The 19,391-nt window shown below is 45.1% G+C and overlaps 1 protein-coding gene across 8 annotated transcripts in view; it reads right to left on the reverse strand.

Moving 5' to 3' along the window:
• Window positions 1-19,391, reverse strand: part of SUSD1 (sushi domain containing 1) — a 669,144-nt gene that overhangs the window by 245,622 nt on the left and 404,131 nt on the right. For all 8 annotated transcript variants that reach the window (XR_010175769.1, XM_063914696.1, XM_063914695.1 and 5 more), the window contains one exon: window positions 9,192-9,285. Coding sequence is in view for 7 of the 8 variants with exons in the window: in XM_063914696.1 (XP_063770766.1) it covers window positions 9,192-9,285 (94 nt within the window). In the remaining variant the exon portion in view is untranslated. The remainder of the gene's footprint in view (window positions 1-9,191; window positions 9,286-19,391) is intronic.

Below are 19,391 nucleotides of genomic sequence, written 5' to 3' on the forward strand. Positions count from 1 at the left end.
CTATACAGATAATATTGTGATATTGTCAATGACTAATTAACTGGTTAAGCTGATGCATGCATAGAAAGTTATTGTAAATTGCATTGTTATTGTAAATTGCATAGAACGTTGGTGTAAATTGCATTTTTTACTATGGGAGGGGGTCAGAGTAAGACAGTCATTTACCCCCCACCTTTACCAGGGGAAACATGCAAGATGTATGTCGCCCGCAACTCTACCTCAGAGTATTACTTAGTTAACCCATGGGTGGATAATTTAGCGGGATGGATAGAGAAAGCAGGACAGGACCCATTCCTACGGGAAGGCAGTAATTACCCTTTCTATATGGAGATTTAAGAAAAAATGTCAGTTTCCAACAGCACAGAAGCGAAGCTGCAGTGAAACTATAAATCTTTGAAATCCCTCTCCCTCCCCCTTGCATTCCAATGTATCCTGCGCTCAGAGACACAAATCTCTTGGCAGCAGTAACCCTTTCACACCAAATGGGATTGCCTCCAGCTCCACTGCTGGAGGGTGCGTCCACTAGCTCTATCCCTAGCACCAATAACCCAGAGTTTAGATAATAGTAAAACACTGTCCCAAGCCCACTATTACCCTCGATGGCTGTTTATCTTGTTTGCGCAAAGCTTGCAAAGGACGCAGCTATACACATATGAAGGAAGTCTTTAAAGCCTGTGCTTTTTTGCCTGTCGCTGTGGCTTGTAAACAGAAACCTTCATAGTCTGTTACTGCGTTTTGGAAAAGGTTTAAGGACTGCTGGACAGATGACGCTGGCTTACCTTTGCTTAACTCAGAAAGCTTACTCACTTCCCCACTCACTCATAACTATCGGAACTCCAGACGCTTTGACAGACAGAACCAACCCCGCAGTCAGGGAAGATTCCAAAGACCCCGCGCACTGACGGGGCCCGGAGGAGGGTATCCCAGCCTTTATTCAACTCACCCGTCATAGTAAAGATTCACCTCTGCTGCCACTTATTATAAATGGAAGTAAAATTCCCTTTTTAGTGGACAGCGGTGCAACAACCAGTGTTTTGTGTTCTGACTTATGCAGTATCCCCTCTCACCAGAAAAGATAGAAGGTCTCCGCCCCATGATACAGCAATTCTTACAACAGGGTATTCTCAGACATATTGTATCACCATACTGTACTCCTGTGAACCCTGTTGCCAAAGCTGATGGCAGTATAAGATTTGTACAGAATCTCAGAGCGATCAATCAGCTAATTGTCCCAATTGCACCAATTGTTCCAGATGTAAACTCACTCATTTCTGCAATCCCTGCAGATGCTGCGTTCTTCTCTGTAATTGATTTGAAGAATGCCTTTTTTCAGCATACCTGTAGATTCACAGACACAATTACTTTTGCCTTTTCTTTTGAGGGTAAACAACTTACCTGGTGCAGATTATTGACGCACCTGTTGTCTCCAGGCCACATTGAGGCCCTGGCAACCTCACCATGGTTCAGTCCTGCTACAGTATGCAGATGATCTGCTGCTCTGTAGTAAAACTGAGGAGGCCTGCCGAGAGGATGGTGTTTCATTACTAAACTGGCTTTGTGAATGTGGACACAAGGTGTCCAAAATAAAAATGCAATGGTGTAAAAAGCATGTTGATTACTTAGGTTTTGTGCTCACTCAGGGAGAGAGGAAAGTCAGTCCACAACGCATACAGTCTGTATTGGGCCTGGTCACCCCAACTACCCAGAAGGAACCACTGTCCTTCCTGGGTATGGTAAATTACTGCAGACAGTGGATATCTGATTGCTTTTATTACGATAACATTTTGAGACAAGCCACACTGAAGGACAAACCTAAAACTGTACAATGGTCACAAGAAATGTTAACTGCATATGAAAGTTTAAAATGTATGTTGATGAAAAGTCCGGCACTTGGCCTCCCCAATTATGTACTACCTTTCCATCTATATGCAAGGGACAATTGTAAAACCATGGCGGGGGTGCTCACACAGTTTCATGGAGGGAAGTTGCGCCCCGTGGCATTTTTTTCCCAAAGTCATGCCAGTGTCTGTGCAAGGTATGCCTGCCTGCCTCAGGGCTTTGGCAGCCTGTGCAATGGTTGCAGAAATGACCACTACCCTCACTTTAGGCCACATCACAGTACTCCACACCACACATGATGTCCTGGCAATACTTAAAGGCTTACACACACAGCACATGTCAGCACAACGCCTTAGTGGATATGAAGTACTCCTTTTGAGTAACCCTACCCTTACCATCAAGTACACTGCTAGTTCTTCTGGCCCTGCACCCATTCTCAATACCCTTTTGGGCTTGAAAGGTCCTGAGGATGAACCACCCGACCTACATGACTGTGCTGCTTCCATTGAAGCTGAAACTTCTCCCAGACTTGACATGTCTCCCGTTCCCATACCAGGCGCAGACATAGTTTTTGTTGACGGCTCCTGTAGTAGGCCCAATGACAATACATACCAGGCTGGCTATGCCATTGTCACCCTCCCTGACACTGTGTTGGAAACCCTGCCAATACCTTATAAACCCTGCCAATACCTTATCAGTCCGCGCAAGCTGCAGAACTCATTGCACTCACTAGAGCATGTCCCTCCCTTGACAACGTCCATCTGCTCACTCAACTTTAAGCTGCTGCGACTAATGCTGATCTCTCCGACTGAACTTACCCAATTCTGCAGAAAAAATCCTAAATCAGGATTAATCTGCAAAGAGGGGAAACCCTGTATGCCCCAGTCCAGTGCCCCTTTGCTCGTTGCCCAGTGCCGTGGTGTTGGTCACCGTGGTGAAGCCACAACACTCCTCCTACTAACCAATGATTTTTGTGTTGCTAGTGCCAGGTCACTTGTGGACCAGTATGTTAGCAGATGCATCACTTGCCTCAGGAACAACCCTAATAAAGCTAAACACCAGCATCTTGAATGCCCCACAGAAAACTCTAGGATACTCCCCATTTGAAATACTAATGGGTAGACCCTTTTCCTACACCCTGGGCTAAGAAACCACTAGTAATACAGGAAGGAGATCTAGAACTCATCAGAGAAGAGTATGTCAGGTCCCTGATAACAAAACTGAATGAAATTGAACATGAGGTTGTTTGTAAAAACCCTTTGAATCCACAGGAACCTACACACCCCTTTAAAGTCAGAGACAGAGTCGTGGTGAAGGTGCTCCCCAGGAACAAGAGCCCAGGAGACTTCACCTATGGTCCAGAGACAGAGGTCGTAGCAGTTACCCGAACAGCAGTCCTGACAGAGGAAAGTCCTACCTGGATCCATGCATCCCGAGTAAAAAAGGTTCCTAGACCAGACCTAGAGAGGGAAGCAAGTGATTCCAGTGAGGTACGAACCGGGGCAGACAGCCCTGACCTCCCACCTAGCGAAGAAAGAAGAACAGAAGAAGATGAGGAACCTGCCCCCTATCTCTATCCTGGGGACTATCTCGATAGCCCTACTGGCCCTCATTCACCTCACAATATGTGAAGTCGACATCACACAAACAAATGGGATCCCCACCTTGTGGTATAATTCCTCTAACACACACGTAGCCACATATATCCTTGACTATTTTATGTTCCCCAAAATTGCTGATGACAAATATTATATACAACAAAGGAGGAAATCAGGAATGTCTGAGACAGTATATATTTGTGTTACTGACGAATGGTACTATGACATTAGATATTATGGATCTAATTGTAATTCCTGGGAAGCTGTGGGGTGGAATACAGGAGCAGATTGGAAATATGGCCCATCATTTGCAAAAAAAAATAGATATAGCAAATATCCCCAAAACAAACCTTTAAAGCCCCATATTGCCACTTCTAAAGATATGGTGGCTATTACTAACCCTACCTTTGAAGACACCCTAGCTATTGAAACTGGTTTCTCTGACATTAATTTTGGTTGGAATGGATGAAGTATAGTGCTAACAAACACAATAAAAGCAACTGTTATGTCTGTGGCAAATCTAGGCCCCACCTAGGTACAGTGCCCCTTAATATACCCCTAGAACAGGAAAATTGTTTTTTCAGCCTTTTTAATGATCACCGATGACCCCACTCCTCCCTCTAATACTCCTGCTAATCGAAAGAAAAGAGCACTCCCAGGAGGTAGCTTTGACCCCACGTATACATTGATGCTATAGGGGTCCCAAGAGGTGTTCCAAATGAGTTCAAAGCTAGAGATGAGGTGGCTGCGGGTTTTGAGTCATTGTTTCCTATAGTAACTGTAAATAAAAACGTAGCCTGGATTAATTATATATATTATAATCAACAAAGATTTGTTAATGATACCAAAGATGCTCTTAAAGGTATAGCTGAACAGCTAGAAGCCACTTCCCAAATGACATTCCAAAATAGAATGGCCCTTGACATGATCCTAGCAGAAAAAGGCGGTACATGTGTTTACATTAGTAAGGTGGAAGGCTGTTGTACATATATTCCTGACAACACTGGTCCCAATGGTAAGGTTACTTTAGCCATAAACAAGTTAGAAACCTTATCCATAGAACTTAAGAAAAATTCAGGTATTGATAACCCATGGAGCCAATATTTTGGGTGGTTTGAAAATTGGAAACAGGCTCTTGTGCAAATAAGCATATTCATACTTGTAACTTTAATTCTTGTAGGCATTATAGTTTATTGTGTAATTCCCTGTGGAAAGAAACTTACCTCCAAAGGCATTGATAAGGCCCTGATGTACTATGATATAACCACCAGTCCTGTCACCTCCTCTGATAGTAAGGGACCCGACGACTATGTCCAATATCTCAAGAACTGGAGGAACAAGAAAGGAGCCTCACTCAAGAATCATGTCATATAATAATCATGATTCTAAGAGGGGATTGAAGGGTTAACTCTTCTGTGCTTTGTAAATATTACTTTTTATATGATCAATTTCCTTATAATAAGTATAGTGTAAAAGTGAATATTTCTACCTCCCTAATGAAGGGTTAAAACATGCTATATGAACTGTTATGTGTTTGCATAGATACGTATTACCCTGTGCCAGGATACCTTTATCTCCTCATACAATACCAGGCTTGTATGTGTCTGTTTCTCAAGGACAGTTCTATACCAGATGAAACCTGTTACAGACTTTGTTAAATGTTTTGAGAAACTTGTAGAAAACCCATATATGAACATCCGCCTTTTTCTATTCTGCCTGGTGGCTGCTGGCGAGCCAATGGGAGTGTAACGACATGTCAGTTACACCCATATGCATTGTCTTATATACTTTTGTTAACCTCATAATAAACAGTGTGAATTTTTACTGCTTGTGTTGTGCATGTAACTGATAGCATAAAGGTTTACACTCCCAGACGTCTGAGAGGCCATCACATCGAGGGTTAAAGAATATAAGGGCAAATCCTTTCAGGTGTCAATATTTTCTGACAGGGAATCTGACCACGCAGCGGCAGCACTGCACATCCATGCTGACGCAATAGCAGGTCTAAGTATAATGCCTGAGTGTGTATATACAGACTTCAGGATAGCCTCCTGCTTTCTATCAGCAGGTTCCTTGAGGGCGGCCGTATCCGGAGACGGTAGTGCCACCTTTTTAGACAAACGTGTGAGCGCTTTATCCACCCTAGGTGGTGTCTCCCAACGTGACCTATCCTCTGGCGGGAAAGGGAACGCCATTAGTAACTTCTTAGAGATTACCAATCTTTTATCAGGGAAAGCCCACGCTTCTTCACACACTTCATTTAATTCTTCTGATGGGGGAAAGACTACGGGTAGTTTTTTCTCCCCAAACATAATACCCTTTTTAGTGGTACCTGGGTTTATATCAGAAATTTGTAACACCTCTTTCATTGCTTCAATCATGCAACGAATGGCCTTAGTGGACATTAGACTAGACTCATCGTCGTCGACACTGGTGTCAGTATCCGTGTCGACATCCGCGTCTGCCATCTGAGGTAGCGGGCGTTTTAGAGCCCCCGATGGCCTTTGAGACGCCTGGACAGGCACGAGCTGAGAAGCCGGCTGTCCCGCATTTGGCATGTCGTCAAATTTCTTGTGTAAGGAGTCGACACGTGCACGCAATTCCTTCCATAAGTCCATCCACTCAGGTGTCTGCCCCGCAGGGGGTGACATCCCTTCTATAGGCATCTGCTCCGCCTCCACATCATTATCCTCATCAAACATGTCGACACAGCCGTACCGACACACCGCACACACACAGGGAATGCTCTAACAGAGGACAGGACCCACAAAAGCCCTTTGGGGAGACAGAGTGAGAGTATGCCAGCACACACCAGAGCGCTATATAATGCAGGGACTAACTGAATTATGTCCCCTGTTATATATACTGCGCCTAAATTTAGTGCCCCCCCTCTCTTTTTTACCCTTTTCTGTAGTGTAGACTGCAGGGGAGAGCCAGGGAGCTTCCTTCCAGCGGAGCTGTGAGGGAGAAATGGCGCCAGTGTGCTGAAGGAGATAGCTCCGCCCCTTTTTCGCGGACTATTCTCCCGCTTTTTTATGGATTCTGGCAGGGGTAATTATCACATATATAGCCTCTGGGGCTATATATTGTGGTATTTTTGCCAGCCAAGGTCTTTTTATTGCTGCTCAGGGCGCCCCCCCCTAGCGCCCTGCACCCTCAGTGACCGGAGTGTGAAGTGTGTATGAGGAGCAATGGCGCACAGCTGCAGTGCTGTGCGCTACCTTGGTGAAGACTGATGTCTTCTGCCGCCGATTTTCCGGACCTCTTCTTACTTCTGGCTCTGTAAGGGGGACGGCGGCGCGGCTCCGGGACCGAACACCAAGGCCAGTTCCATGCGGTCGGTCCCTCTGGAGCTAATGGTGTCCAGTAGCCTAAGAAGCCCAAGCTAGCTGCAAGCAGGTAGGTTTGCTTCTTCTCCCCTTAGTCCCTCGCTGCAGTGAGCCTGTTGCCAGCAGGTCTCACTGTAAAATAAAAAACCTAATTATATACTTTCTTTCTAGAAGCTCAGGAGAGCCCCTAGTGTGCATCCAACCTCGTCCGGGCACAAAATCTAACTGAGGCTTGGAGGAGGGTCATAGTGGGAGGAGCCAGTGCACACCAGGTGACCTAAAAGCTTTCTTTAGTTGTGCCCAGTCTCCTGCGGAGCCGCTATTCCCCATGGTCCTTTCGGAGTTCCCAGCATCCACTAGGACGTCAGAGAAAGTATAATTGAGCACCAATTTACACTCTGCCCCCCCCTTATTTGCACCCTGATACTTGATTCAGAAGTGGAGGAGGACCAGCGTTTCTTCCCCTGCAGCTTGCTTGGAGAAAATGGCGCTGAGCAGTGTGCTGGCTGACTGAGGAAGCCCCGCCCCCTGTAATGGCGCGTTTCCCCTCAGAATTGATCACAACTTATTTATACTGGCAGGGGTGTAGGATTGTGCCACGGCATAATATGCTACCTTTTGCCAGTTTAAGAGTAGGTTTCATGCTGCCCAGGGCGCCCCCCAGCGCCCTGCAACCTGCTACCTTGAGCGTCACGATGACCGGAGGTCCCTCTTGCAGATCTCCGGTAATATTACTCACCAGTCTTCTGACTTCTGGCTCTGCTAGGGGGGTGACGGCGTGCTGTGGGAGTGAGCGCATAGTCGCAGCTAGTGTTCAGTAATCTTCAGGAGCTAATGGTGTCCTATCAGCAAGAAGCAGAGCCATGAAACTATTCAGGAAGTTGGTTCCTACTTCTACCCCCTAAGTCCCACAAAGCAGGGAGACTGTTGCCAGCAGCCTCCCTGAAAATAAAAAATCTAACATAAAGTCTTTTAGTAGAACTCAGTAGCGCTCCACTAGAGTGCGACCAGTCTGCCTGGGCACATTTTCTAAACTGAGGTCTGGAGGAGGGGCATAGAGGGAGGAGCCAGTTCACACTCTGGAAAAGTCTTAAAGTGCCCATGGCTCCTGCGGAACTGTCTATACCCCATGGTACTGAAGTGGACCCCAGCATCCTCTAGGACGTATGAGAAATGGGGATTTCAATTAGCTGCAAAACTTACCACAGGCTTGTAGGTCCCGGGTTAGGAGCAATAACCCCAGAGGGTGCACTTAACGCAGATTTCCTCAGACGTGTGCAAACAGAAATCTGCATTAATGGGGTAATTCAGAGTTGATCGCAGCAGCAAATTTATTAGCAGTTGGGCAAAACCATGGGGGTAATTCCAAGTTGATCGCAGCAGGATTTTTTTCAGCAGTTGGGCAAAACCATGTGCACTGCAGGGGAGGCAGATATAACAAGTGCAGAGAGATAGGTTTGGGTGGGTTATATTGTTTCTGTGCAGGGTAAATACTGGCTGCTTTATTCTTACACTGCAATTTAGATTTCAGTTTGAACACACCCCACCCAAATCTAACTGTCTCTGCACGTTATATCTGCCCCCCCCCCCCCCCCCCATGAAGTGCACATGGTTTTGCCCAACCGCTAATAAATTTGCTGCTGTTATCAACTCTGAATTAGGCCCTAAGTGTACCTCTGGGCTCACTGCAGGGTTACTTGCGTAGCTTCAGGCATTTAACCTAAAAAGCTAAAGGGGGCTAATTGAATTCCCCCATACAGTATATGAAATAGCTCTGAAATAAAAACTGGCTAAATTAAATGCTTCAATGTAAAAAATAATCATTTTGTGTAACATTCATTTTTACTGCAGTAACATGCCAAAACATCCCAAATCCTGCCAATCTAGGGGAAACAATACTGTTAGTGTGAGACTTACTGTAAGCCCTGGTTCATATCAGCCAGTGTGTATGCCAGTCCTGCTGCTTGTTGTCATTCATCTGGGGTCTACTAAACATGCAGCTCAATTTTGACTATATCGTTGAGCTGCATGTTCGGGGAATGCGGGGGATGACATCACTGAATGGTATCGTTCAACAATATCATTAAGTGTGTATGCACTTGACTATACCATTGGACGATATATCAATCAATGGGTTGGGTATGCATTACCGCCACTGGGGATCCCGGCGGCAGAATGCCGGTGGGGAGGTGAGCGCACTCGCCACGCTGCGGGTTTGGAATAAACTGTCAGGATTTGGAGGGGGGTCGGGATGTAGTCGCCGGTATAGTGGTAATCGCTCATTAGGGGTAGTCACCCAGTGTGTACGGGGCTTTAGGTATCCCAGTCGGTTAAAAACATACTGCTATAATTGGTTGTATAGGAAAGACCAGTTACATATGAATTGATTATAAAGTTTGGTTTGAATGGTTTAAAAAACACTCACCTGATGGGTCCATTCTTATCCATTCGCTGAAAACTAAATTTTAGCAACTGATTGTGTGCTGCTCTGATTGTTTTAAAGTTAGGGAGTGAAGATTCTGAAATAGATAAGACACAAGTCTATTAAACAGATTGATGTTAACTTTAGAAAACAAAATCCATCAAGGCAAAAGCTCCCTTTTATATATAAGACATAGGGACATTGTAATATTGAGGAACAGAGAGGGAGGCAGTGATAGAAAAATTGCTGTTCTAATTAAGGGACTTGGAAACTGTTACTTATCTGACTCTGACAATTGGTATATAAGCTGTGGTTGCTCTTTTCAAAAGGAGCCAACACAGGATAGCTCACTGCGCCATCTGAGACCAGACCACAACATAACTGCCCTTTATCATAAAGCACTAATATCACCAATAAGACAAGCTGTGTCCTTCTGGGAAGATAGTAATGTCTCACAGTGGGATTCTGCCTCTGTGACTCACAGCACATATGGAGGATGTGGAGGATACTTCATAATTAACAACAATGAATTCAGTATGCACAGATCAGATGTGTCCTCATACACCGTGCCTTCAGTCGCAAAATACAGCCCCTTTTAGACAAGTCAGGTCCTGGGTGACTTTGCTGAGCATCTTTTCCTTCAAAATGTGCATCTTATCCACACAAAAGAAACAACTGGAAATGGGAAAAATCACTCTGCTAGATTACACTGATCAATATGATGTATGACATGTGTATATCTGTATGCAAATGAGTCTGAATCTGTATACAAAGTGCTCTATGCAGAAGCCGCATCTTTTTTTCATACCAAGTTCCGGTGTGCTTCATCTGCGACTATATATGTGTTTAAAATCAGTGGCGGCTGTTGTCCCTGGGCTTCAGCGCTGTTCAAAGTATGCAGGGGGGAGCTGGCCAGGACATATGAACATACATGTGAAGTTGTATTTATCATATGTCCTGCCTTTCTTCCTTGGGAAACAGCAGCCATTGTTGCATGAAACACACTGCTCAGCATGTCTTTCATCATTTAGCCCGCCCCTGGACTCCCATTGGCTGGTTTCACAGGAGTTCAGGGGCAGACTAAATGAGGATTAACAGGCTAAGCAGTGACAGTTGCAACCAGCATATGTAGTTGACTTTCAGTGGTGTTCGGCTATGTCTGCGATGCAAATAAGACAGAAAATTTTAAGAAAGAGAAGTACGCAGCTCAGAGCATCTCAGAGCCCAGAGCACCTCAGTATGCCAAGCATCTCATGCCATATGGCAGGGCCGTAACTAGGCGTGTGCCAGTGGTGCCTGGCACACAGCGCATATGCACTGTAGATGCAGGACCACCGGCAAAACCTGTTCCGCTGCACCTTCACCACCCCTGCACTGTGAGGTCCGCCCGCTCGTCTCTCTGGCCGACGTTGAACTCAGCTGCATTGGCGCCCCGGCTACCTCTTCTCACATAGGTAGCTGGGCAGCGCTGCAGCTCGTGTCTCCGGCTCCGCACCCCCGGCTCCCTGCTCCCTCTGCCAATGTCTTCTGGGAGAACAGCTCCAGCCCATCCACAGTGCCCTGTGCTGCAAAGAGCCACAGCATTAGGGCGGGAGAGAAGGATAGAGACAGCCAGCTGGAGAACGGAGCCAAACATAAGTATAACTCACACACACAATCACTGTCTCTCTCTCTACCCCCCCACCCCCTCCCCGGCATTGTAATAAGTATAAGGAGGCTTTACCTGGCATAATGTGTATAAGGAGGCTCTGCCTGGCGTAATGTGTAAAAGGGAGCTCTACCTTCCGTAATGTGTAAAAAGGGGGACTCTGCTGCCGTAATGTGTAAAAGGGGGACTCTGCTGCCGTAATGTGTAAAAAGGGGGACTCGGGCGGCCGTAATGTGTAAAAGGGGATTCTACCTGCCGTACTGTGTATAAGGGGGCTCTACCTGCCATAATGTGTAAAAAAGAGCTCTACCTGCCATAATGTGTAATAGAGGACTCCACCTGCCATAATATGTAAAAGGGGCTCTACCTGGCATAATGTGTGATAAAGTCTCTACCTGGGGTAATGTATAAAATGGGGCACTACCTGGCATAATGTGTGACAGGGGCTCTACCTGGCGTAATGCGTAAAAGGGGCTCTGCCTGGTGTAATGTTTGTAAGTGGTGCTACTGTGTGGCGTAATTTGATTAATGGAGACTACTGTACAGCGTAATATACATCAGTATTATTTTGTGGCTACACTCCTTCCCCATGAAGCCATGCCCCTATATTTTTGCTGCGCGCCTAAGGTGCGCACAGGCCCTATTTTAAATATGGGGGGTGGGCGTCGATGCTTTTTCTTGCACACAGCGCTGAAATGTCTAGTTACGGCACAGCCATATGCTATATTGAGACTAGGTATATGAGGACAGATTTATATGCGATTTAACAAAAAATTTTCTGCAGAAAATAATAGGTCTTCTATGTAAATAGGTTCAATGTCTGCAGTGTACAGTGGGGATTGAAAGTTTGGGCACCCCAGGCAAAAATTCATTTTAATGTGCATAAAGAAGCCAAGGAAAGATGGAAAAACCTCCAAAAGGCATCAAATTACAGATTAGACATTCTTATAACATGCCAAAAAAAATTTGATTTTATTTCCATCATTTACACTATCAAAATAACAGAAAACAAAAAATGGCGTCTGCAAAAGTTTGGGCACCCTGCAGAGTTAATACCTTGTACTGCCCCCTTTGGACAGCTGAGACCTGGCAGTGTCATGGATTGTTCTCAATCATCGTCTGGAAATACCAGGTGATGTCAATCTCAAAGGTTTTAAAAGCCCAGACTCATCTGACCTTGCTCAAACAATCAGCACCATGGGTTCCTCTAAGCAGTTGTGTAGAACACTGAAACTGAGAATAGTTGACGCTCACAAAGCAGGAGAAGGCTATAAGAAGATAGCAAAGCGTTATCAGATGCTCATATCCTCTGTTCGGAATGTAATTAAGAAATGGCAGTCATCAGGAACAGTGAAAGTTAAAGCAAGATCTAGAAGACCAAGAAAAATATCAGACAGAACAGCTCGCAGGATTGTGAGAAAAGCAAGTCAAAATCCACATTTGACTGCACGATCCCTCCAGGAAGATCTGGCAGACACTGGAGTTGTGGTACACTATTCCACTATAAAGAGATACTTGTACAAATATGGTCTTCATGGAAGAGTCATCAGAAGAAAACCTCTTCTACGTCCTCACCACAAAAATCAGCATTTGAAGTTTGCAAATGAACATATGGACAAGCCTGATGCATTTTGGAATAAAGTTCTGTGGACCGATGAGGTTAAAATAGAACTTTTTGGCCGGAATGAGCAAAGGTACGTTTGGAGAAGGAAGGGCACAGAATTTAATGAAAAGAACCTCTGTCCAACTGTTAAGCATGGGGGTGGATCAATCATGCTTTGGGGTTGTATTGCAGCCAGTGGCACAGGGAACATTTCACGAGTAGAAGGAAAAATGTATTCAATAAGATTCAGCAAATTTTGGACGCTAACTTGATGCCATCTGTGAAAAAGCTGAAGTTAAAGAGAGGCTGGCTTTTACAAATGGATAATGATCCTAAACACACCTCAAAATCCACGGTGGATTACATCAAGAGGCGTAAACTGAAGGTTTTGCCATGGCCTTCACAATCTCTTGACCTCAACATAATTGAAAATCTATGGATAGACCTTAAAAGAGCAGTGTGTCACAGACAGCCCAGGAATCTCAAAGAACTGGAAGACTTTTGTAAGGAAGAATAGGCGAAGATACCTCAAACAAGAATTGCAAGACTCTTGGCTGGCTACAAAAAGCGTTTACAAGCTGTGATACTTGCCAAAGGGGGCAGTACAAGGTATTAACTCTGCAGGGTGCCCAAACTTTTGCAGATGCCATTTTTTGTTTTCTGTTCTTTTGAAACTGTAAATGATGGAAATAAAATCAAACTTTTTTTGACATGTTTTAAGAATGTCTAATCTGTAATTTGATGCCTTTTGGAGATTTTTCCATCTTTCCTTGGCTTCTTTTTGCACATTAAAATGAATTTTTGCCTGGGGTGCCCAAACTTTCAATTCCCACTGTACTCTGGACATCTGTAGCCCATAGAGCAGAAGCATTATCTGGCCAATTAGAAGAAAGGCAAAATAGTTCCTACCATTTCCTTTGCACCTCATGGGTTGAGAAAGCAACATAAAACAGAAATACTGCGTTTGTGAGTGTTCATATATAATATTGTGTAAAAACTCTTCTGGAGAAACTTGCAACAAATGTACTAAAAATAGCAATCAAATAGCAAAAAATATAAATTAAAAGCTTATGAAACATAAGATAATATTAATATATCTGCTAATGAGCAATGTATTGAGGATATTTGTTATTAAACATACAACAAGTACTCTGACAATGGGCCTAATTCAGACTGGATTGCTGCAGCGACAGGGATCGCAGTCTGAATCCCTATGTGGAGTGCGCACGTGCAACCCGGGAGCCCAGTGAGATGCTCAAAGGATCTCTGGGCTGCGGTCGCCTCTGCCTGATTGACAGGCAGAGGCGGTCGCGGGGCGGGAGGTGGCGCGTCAATGGCGTTAGAATGTCGTTAGCGGGGAACGGGCCGGACAATGGAGGTGTCCGGACAATTGAGAACCGAGTAAATCTGAGTAAAACTGAACCCACTCATCTCTAATTTGAACCAAAGCACTGGAAGGTGGTTGTGCCAAAACTAAAACACGATGGTGAATTAGAACCAAAAACAAAACATGGGGGTCAGCTAATATTTCTAGACAACAAACAAGTTAAAGTTAAAACAAATGGGACCAGGGCAAAAGCAAGGTCAATGTTGTTGAAATACCAGTAAAATGTAAATGTTCAGACATAGTACCTGACTGAGTGCAAAATGTGCAAATGTCTACGGGTTTGAAAGAAATGCAATGTGCTCTTTTATGTCCTTGAATCTTGATCATTCCTCAATTGCACACCAAAAATTGTTACTCATCCTTTCCCATGCCAACTAAGATGAATTTTTTGCTTAGATAAGGAGTGTGCCTGGCTAGGCACGAAATCTATATAAGGGTCTTACATTTTTGTGATTGGTTGAACTTGTCATCTGTTGCTAGGCAGATCAAAATTTTTGAGTGAGTTGTAATTGTTTAGGGCCAGCATATCAGTGAGTGTAGAGGCGGTGATTTAGTGCATGTAGAGTAGAAGCTTCCAGAATTTCTTCCTCTTGTCGGTTGGAAACCCACCCACCCTATTGGCTCTTTAATTTGGCTCTTTTCAATTTGGCTTACTATTATCTTTATTTCAGACTTAGTGGGCGGGAAGGCATTACTGGCCAGAGGTCACGTGTAGCATAAGTGGTGTTGTGGGGCACTTACCCCTTTTGAAGGACGGCAGGTGTGTCCTGCCCTTGTGGAAGGGGGAGCCATGGGCGCTTCCTTGGGAAGCGTCCTCACTGTGCTATAGTAAGGGGTGGTGAGACCTTCGCAACACAGGTTATGCTGATATATATATAGATGGGGTGTTTCCGTCGTACCCATTCCAGTTGGGGCGTTTAGTTGCCGCCATTTTGTAAGATCTGTGACTAGAGCTGGTTAGTGGTAGCGTCTTCCTGGCCACCCACTACGAGTGAGGTCAATCCAATTAATAAATTCAATGACCATTTAATCCAACACAGTTTTGTCGGTGTCTTTATTTTAGTTGATGAGCTAGCTTAAAGTGTATAGTTAATGTCAAGCACAATAAAATAATAGACGGCTTATGACAACTTGCACTTAGAAAGGCAGAATGAGGGTTGGAGGGGGTATGTCATATGTCTGATTTCCTTTTAATTTATAAATACATCTTTATTAATTAATAACACTATCCAAAAACGAAACTACCACTAATGTGATTTAACTACAACTGCTGGCATAAACCAGGGGGTAAATTTACTAAGATGGGAGTTCTATTTAAGTTGGGATGTTGCCCATAGCAACCAATCAGATTCTACTTCTCATTTATCTAGCACCTTCTAGAAGATAATACCTGGAATCTGATTGGTTGCTATGGGCAACATCCCATCTTAAATAGAACTCCCACCTTAGTAAATTTACCCCTAGGTGCTTACATTAGTGTTTACTCTAGAAGTAAAGCAGGAGCATATGCTATCATCCTGAGCTGCATGCCCCTCAAACTAAACAAAACCCATATTTTTCAGGGACATAGTTTGCACTTGAGATTTGAACATAAATTCTGCAAAACTCAATGTGATCCCCTACATATGCAAAGGACCATTGACAGTGAAGGTACAAAGTGGAGTATAGCAACGGCTGCAGGCTAAGTATTACATGAGAATCTCTACTGGAAGGCTAGTAGATGGTATTATATTATAAGGTGTCACTATATAGTCTCTATCTTTTATGACAGTGCATTTGTTGTTAATCCTCCAATTTACTGTATGTTTTGAAGTTTTACCTTGTTTGTCACAGAAAAGTTTATCCCACAATTTCCTTTGTGTTTTTGATGCTTGAACAAAGAAGCAAATTCTTCAATAGGCTATGAATTCATACACAGCGCAACAAACTAAGAGGGTAATTCAGAGTTGATCGCAGCAGCAAATTTTTTAGCAGTTGGGCAAAACCATGTAGGTGTGGCAGATATAACATTTGCAGAGAGAGTTAAGGTGGGTACACACCTAAACAGAGGCGGAACTACCGGCAGTGCAAGCAGTGCGTTGCACTGGGGCCCGCCTCTGTCCAGGGGCCCAAGCATGTAATGAGTCAAACTGACTCATTACATGCCGCTGTGCGCTGCAGGCAACCGCTGCCCGCAGCGCACAGCCGCCCGTAGAGGAGAGGAGAGGAGCAGCGGCACGGACGGAGGAAGGACGAGGAGGGAGGTGAAGGAGGGAGCCGCAGCAGCGCTTTGTTACTGGTGGAGGCGCTGCTGCTGCTGCCCCTCTGCTTCACTATAGGCTGTCTTCCGAGAACAGCCTATAGGGAAGCAGAGGGGCAGCAGCAGCAGCGCCTCCACCAGTAACAAAGCGCTGCTGCGGCTCCCTTCTTCACCTCCGTCCTTCACCTCCTCTACTGCCCGGGAATCGTCTGACGCGGCTGCACCGAGGAGCCTGAGCCGGCGGAGAGGGTAAGTATAATTCTTCTTTCTTTCTTTTTCTCTTTTTCTTTCTTTCTCTTTCTTTCTTTCTTGGGCCTGCCTGCCACGGTGTGTAAAAATGGGGGACTGCCTGCCGCTATGTGTAAAAAGGGGAATCAGCCTGCCGCAATGTGTAAAAATGGGGGACTGCCTGACGTAATGTGTAAAAAGGGGGAATCAGCCTGCCGCAATGTGTAAAAAGGGGGGACTGCCTGACGTAATGTGTAAAAAGGGGTAATCTGCCTGCCGCTATGTGTAAAAAGGGGTAATCTGCCTGCCGCAATGTGTAAAAAGGGGTAATCTGCCTGCCGTAATGTGTAAAAATGGGGACGCTGTCTGCCGTAATGTGTAACAAGGGCACGCTGTCTGCCGTAATGTGTAACAAGGGCACGCTGTCTGCCGTTATGTGTAAAAAGTGTACGCTGTCTGCCGCTATGTGTAACAAGGGCACGCGGTCTGCCGTTATGTGTAAAAAGGGCACGCTGTCTGCCGTTATGTGTAAAAAGTGCACGCTGTCTGCCGTTATGTGTAAAAAGGGCACGCTGTCTGCCGTTATGTGTAAAAAGGGCACGCTGTCTGCCGTTATGTGTAAAAAGGGCACGCTGTCTGCTGTAATGTGTAAAAAGAGGAATCTGTCCGCTGTAAGGTGTAAAAGGGTCTCTACCTGGTGTAGTGGTGCTACTGTGCGGCGTAATTTGAATAATGGAGACTACTGTGTACAGTTTTATGAATTGGTATTATTTTGTGGCCACACCCCTTCCCCACGAAGCCACGCCACTATGTATTTTTGCGCGCGCCTACGGCGCGCACTTCCCCTGTTTTGCATGCAGGGGTGGGGCTCCGATGCCGTTTCTTGCACACAGTGCTAAAATGTCTAGTTACGGCACTGTTGCTAGGTATCCATTTCTCTGGCCCTGAGCAGGTCCCCCTCACCAGATCCTCTCCAGGGGTGAGGGGGTGGACTTGGATGGGATGTGTGTGGGGGGGATGTGGGGGGGGGAGATGTGGGGGGGGGGGGGGGCCCAAAGCATTTTGTCGCACCTGGGCCCACCGCTTGCTAGTTCCGCCACTGCACCTAAAGATATATCTGCAGATCAATCGATCTGCAGATATACTGTATCTGCAGTTGGTACACACTGACCAACCACCACTGCCATCTGCAGATATATCTGTTGTTGAAGACATTGACCAATTAATCTTTCCTCAGTACACACTAGCAAATCATCGCCATAAAATGTGCCAAATATCCCTGCAATTTAAATAGTGGACTGGCCTTCTAAAGAGCACACAAGAAACGTAAATAGGCCTTTATCTTCCTTTGTTTTCTCTCCAACGGTCTTTCTCTCTCACTCCATCCATCTACCATATTAAGGTATGACATGAGCTGGTGCAAACAAATAATGACCATCTATATACAGGCTGCTTTATAATTATAAAGACAGCCCAGTGCTAGATATTAATCAGCATATGTCAATGTTTAAAGAGTCATTAACACAGACATAATGGGAAAAATTACCAGGATTTACCAAAGATCATATCCAGAGACAAAGGGCTCTGATAGGAGTTTGTCTCTACAATGTGTTAAAAAGTAAAGTGATTGCTAATGCAATTATTTTCCTTCTGGGTTTGGGCACTGGCTGTGCATGCATTTCCTGCTGACTGTCAATGTGCCAGTTGTGTGTACTGGGGAGGGATTCACAGGATCCCTCTCATGGAAAGTTTTGCAATGTGTAGCTCAGTGGTTCTCAAACTGTGTGCCGTAGCACCCTGGGGTTGGTGGTCCAGAACCAATTCAAATTATGTATGGTCAATTTAATAGGCAAAAACAGTGCAGGTAAATCATACAATATGTGGACAAATCTTGTCCCTCACCACAAAATGAACCCTAAGGATGGCATATAAAGACAATTTACTTAATTTAATATTTCTTTCTAAATTTCTCAATAAGAAACTTCGCGTACGGGTGGCGTGAAAAAAATTCTGATACTCTAGGGCGCCATGATTCAAAACAGTTTGGGAACCACTGGTGTAGCTCCTAAGCTCCAATGGAGTTAGCTGTCGAGGCCAAGGCTGAAACTATTCTCAACAGTGGTTATAATAGGATTTTAATACCTACCGGTAAATCCTTTTCTCCTAGTCTGTAGAGGATGCTGGGGACTCCAAAAGGACCATGCGGTATAGACGGGATCTGCAGGAGACATGGGCACACTAAAAAGACTTTGAATGGGTGTGAACTGGCTCCTCCCTCTATGCCCCTCCCCCAGACCTCAGTTATAGGAACTGTGCCCAGGAGAGACGGAGATTTCGAGGAAAGGATTTTTGTTAAACTAAGGGCGAGAAACATACCAGCCCACACCACAAATATACCGTACAACTGGATTAACAGGAAACCAGATAACAGTATGAACTAACAACAGAAACAAGCTGAATATAACTGATACACAAACCTTGTGTAACCGAAAATAACCAGTATCAATACAACTGCAAGGAACAGTCCGCACTGGGATGGGCGCCCAGCATCCTCTACGGACTAGGCGAAAAGGATTTACCGGTAGGTATTAAAATCCTATTTTCTCTTACGTCCTAGAGGATGCTGGGGACTACAAAAGGACCATGGGTCTATACCAAAGCTCCAGACCGGGCGGGAGAGTGCGGACGACTCTGCAGCACCGATTGAGCAAACATGAGGTCCTCATCAGCCAGGGTATCAAACTTGTAGAACTTAGCAAAAGTGTTTGAACCCGACCATGTAGCTGCTCGGCAAAGTTGAAGTGCCGAGACCCCTCGGGCAGCCGCCCAAGACGAGCCCACCTTCCTGGTAGAATGGGCCTTTACTGACTTCGGCAAAGGTAGCCCAGCCGAAGAATGAGCGTGCTGAATCATATTACAAATCTAGCGAGCAATAGTCTGCTTAGAAGCAGGATTTCCAATCTTGTTGGAAGCATACAGGACAAACAGAGCCTCTGTTTTCCTAGTAAGAGCCGTTCTGGCGACATAAATTTTCAAAGCTCTTACGACATCAAGAGATTTTGGGACTGCCACAGCATCCGTAGCCACAGTTACCACAA

Source organism: Pseudophryne corroboree, chromosome 1 (assembly GCF_028390025.1).
Source record: "Pseudophryne corroboree isolate aPseCor3 chromosome 1, aPseCor3.hap2, whole genome shotgun sequence".
In the NCBI taxonomy this organism is placed as follows: Eukaryota; Metazoa; Chordata; class Amphibia; order Anura; family Myobatrachidae; genus Pseudophryne; species Pseudophryne corroboree.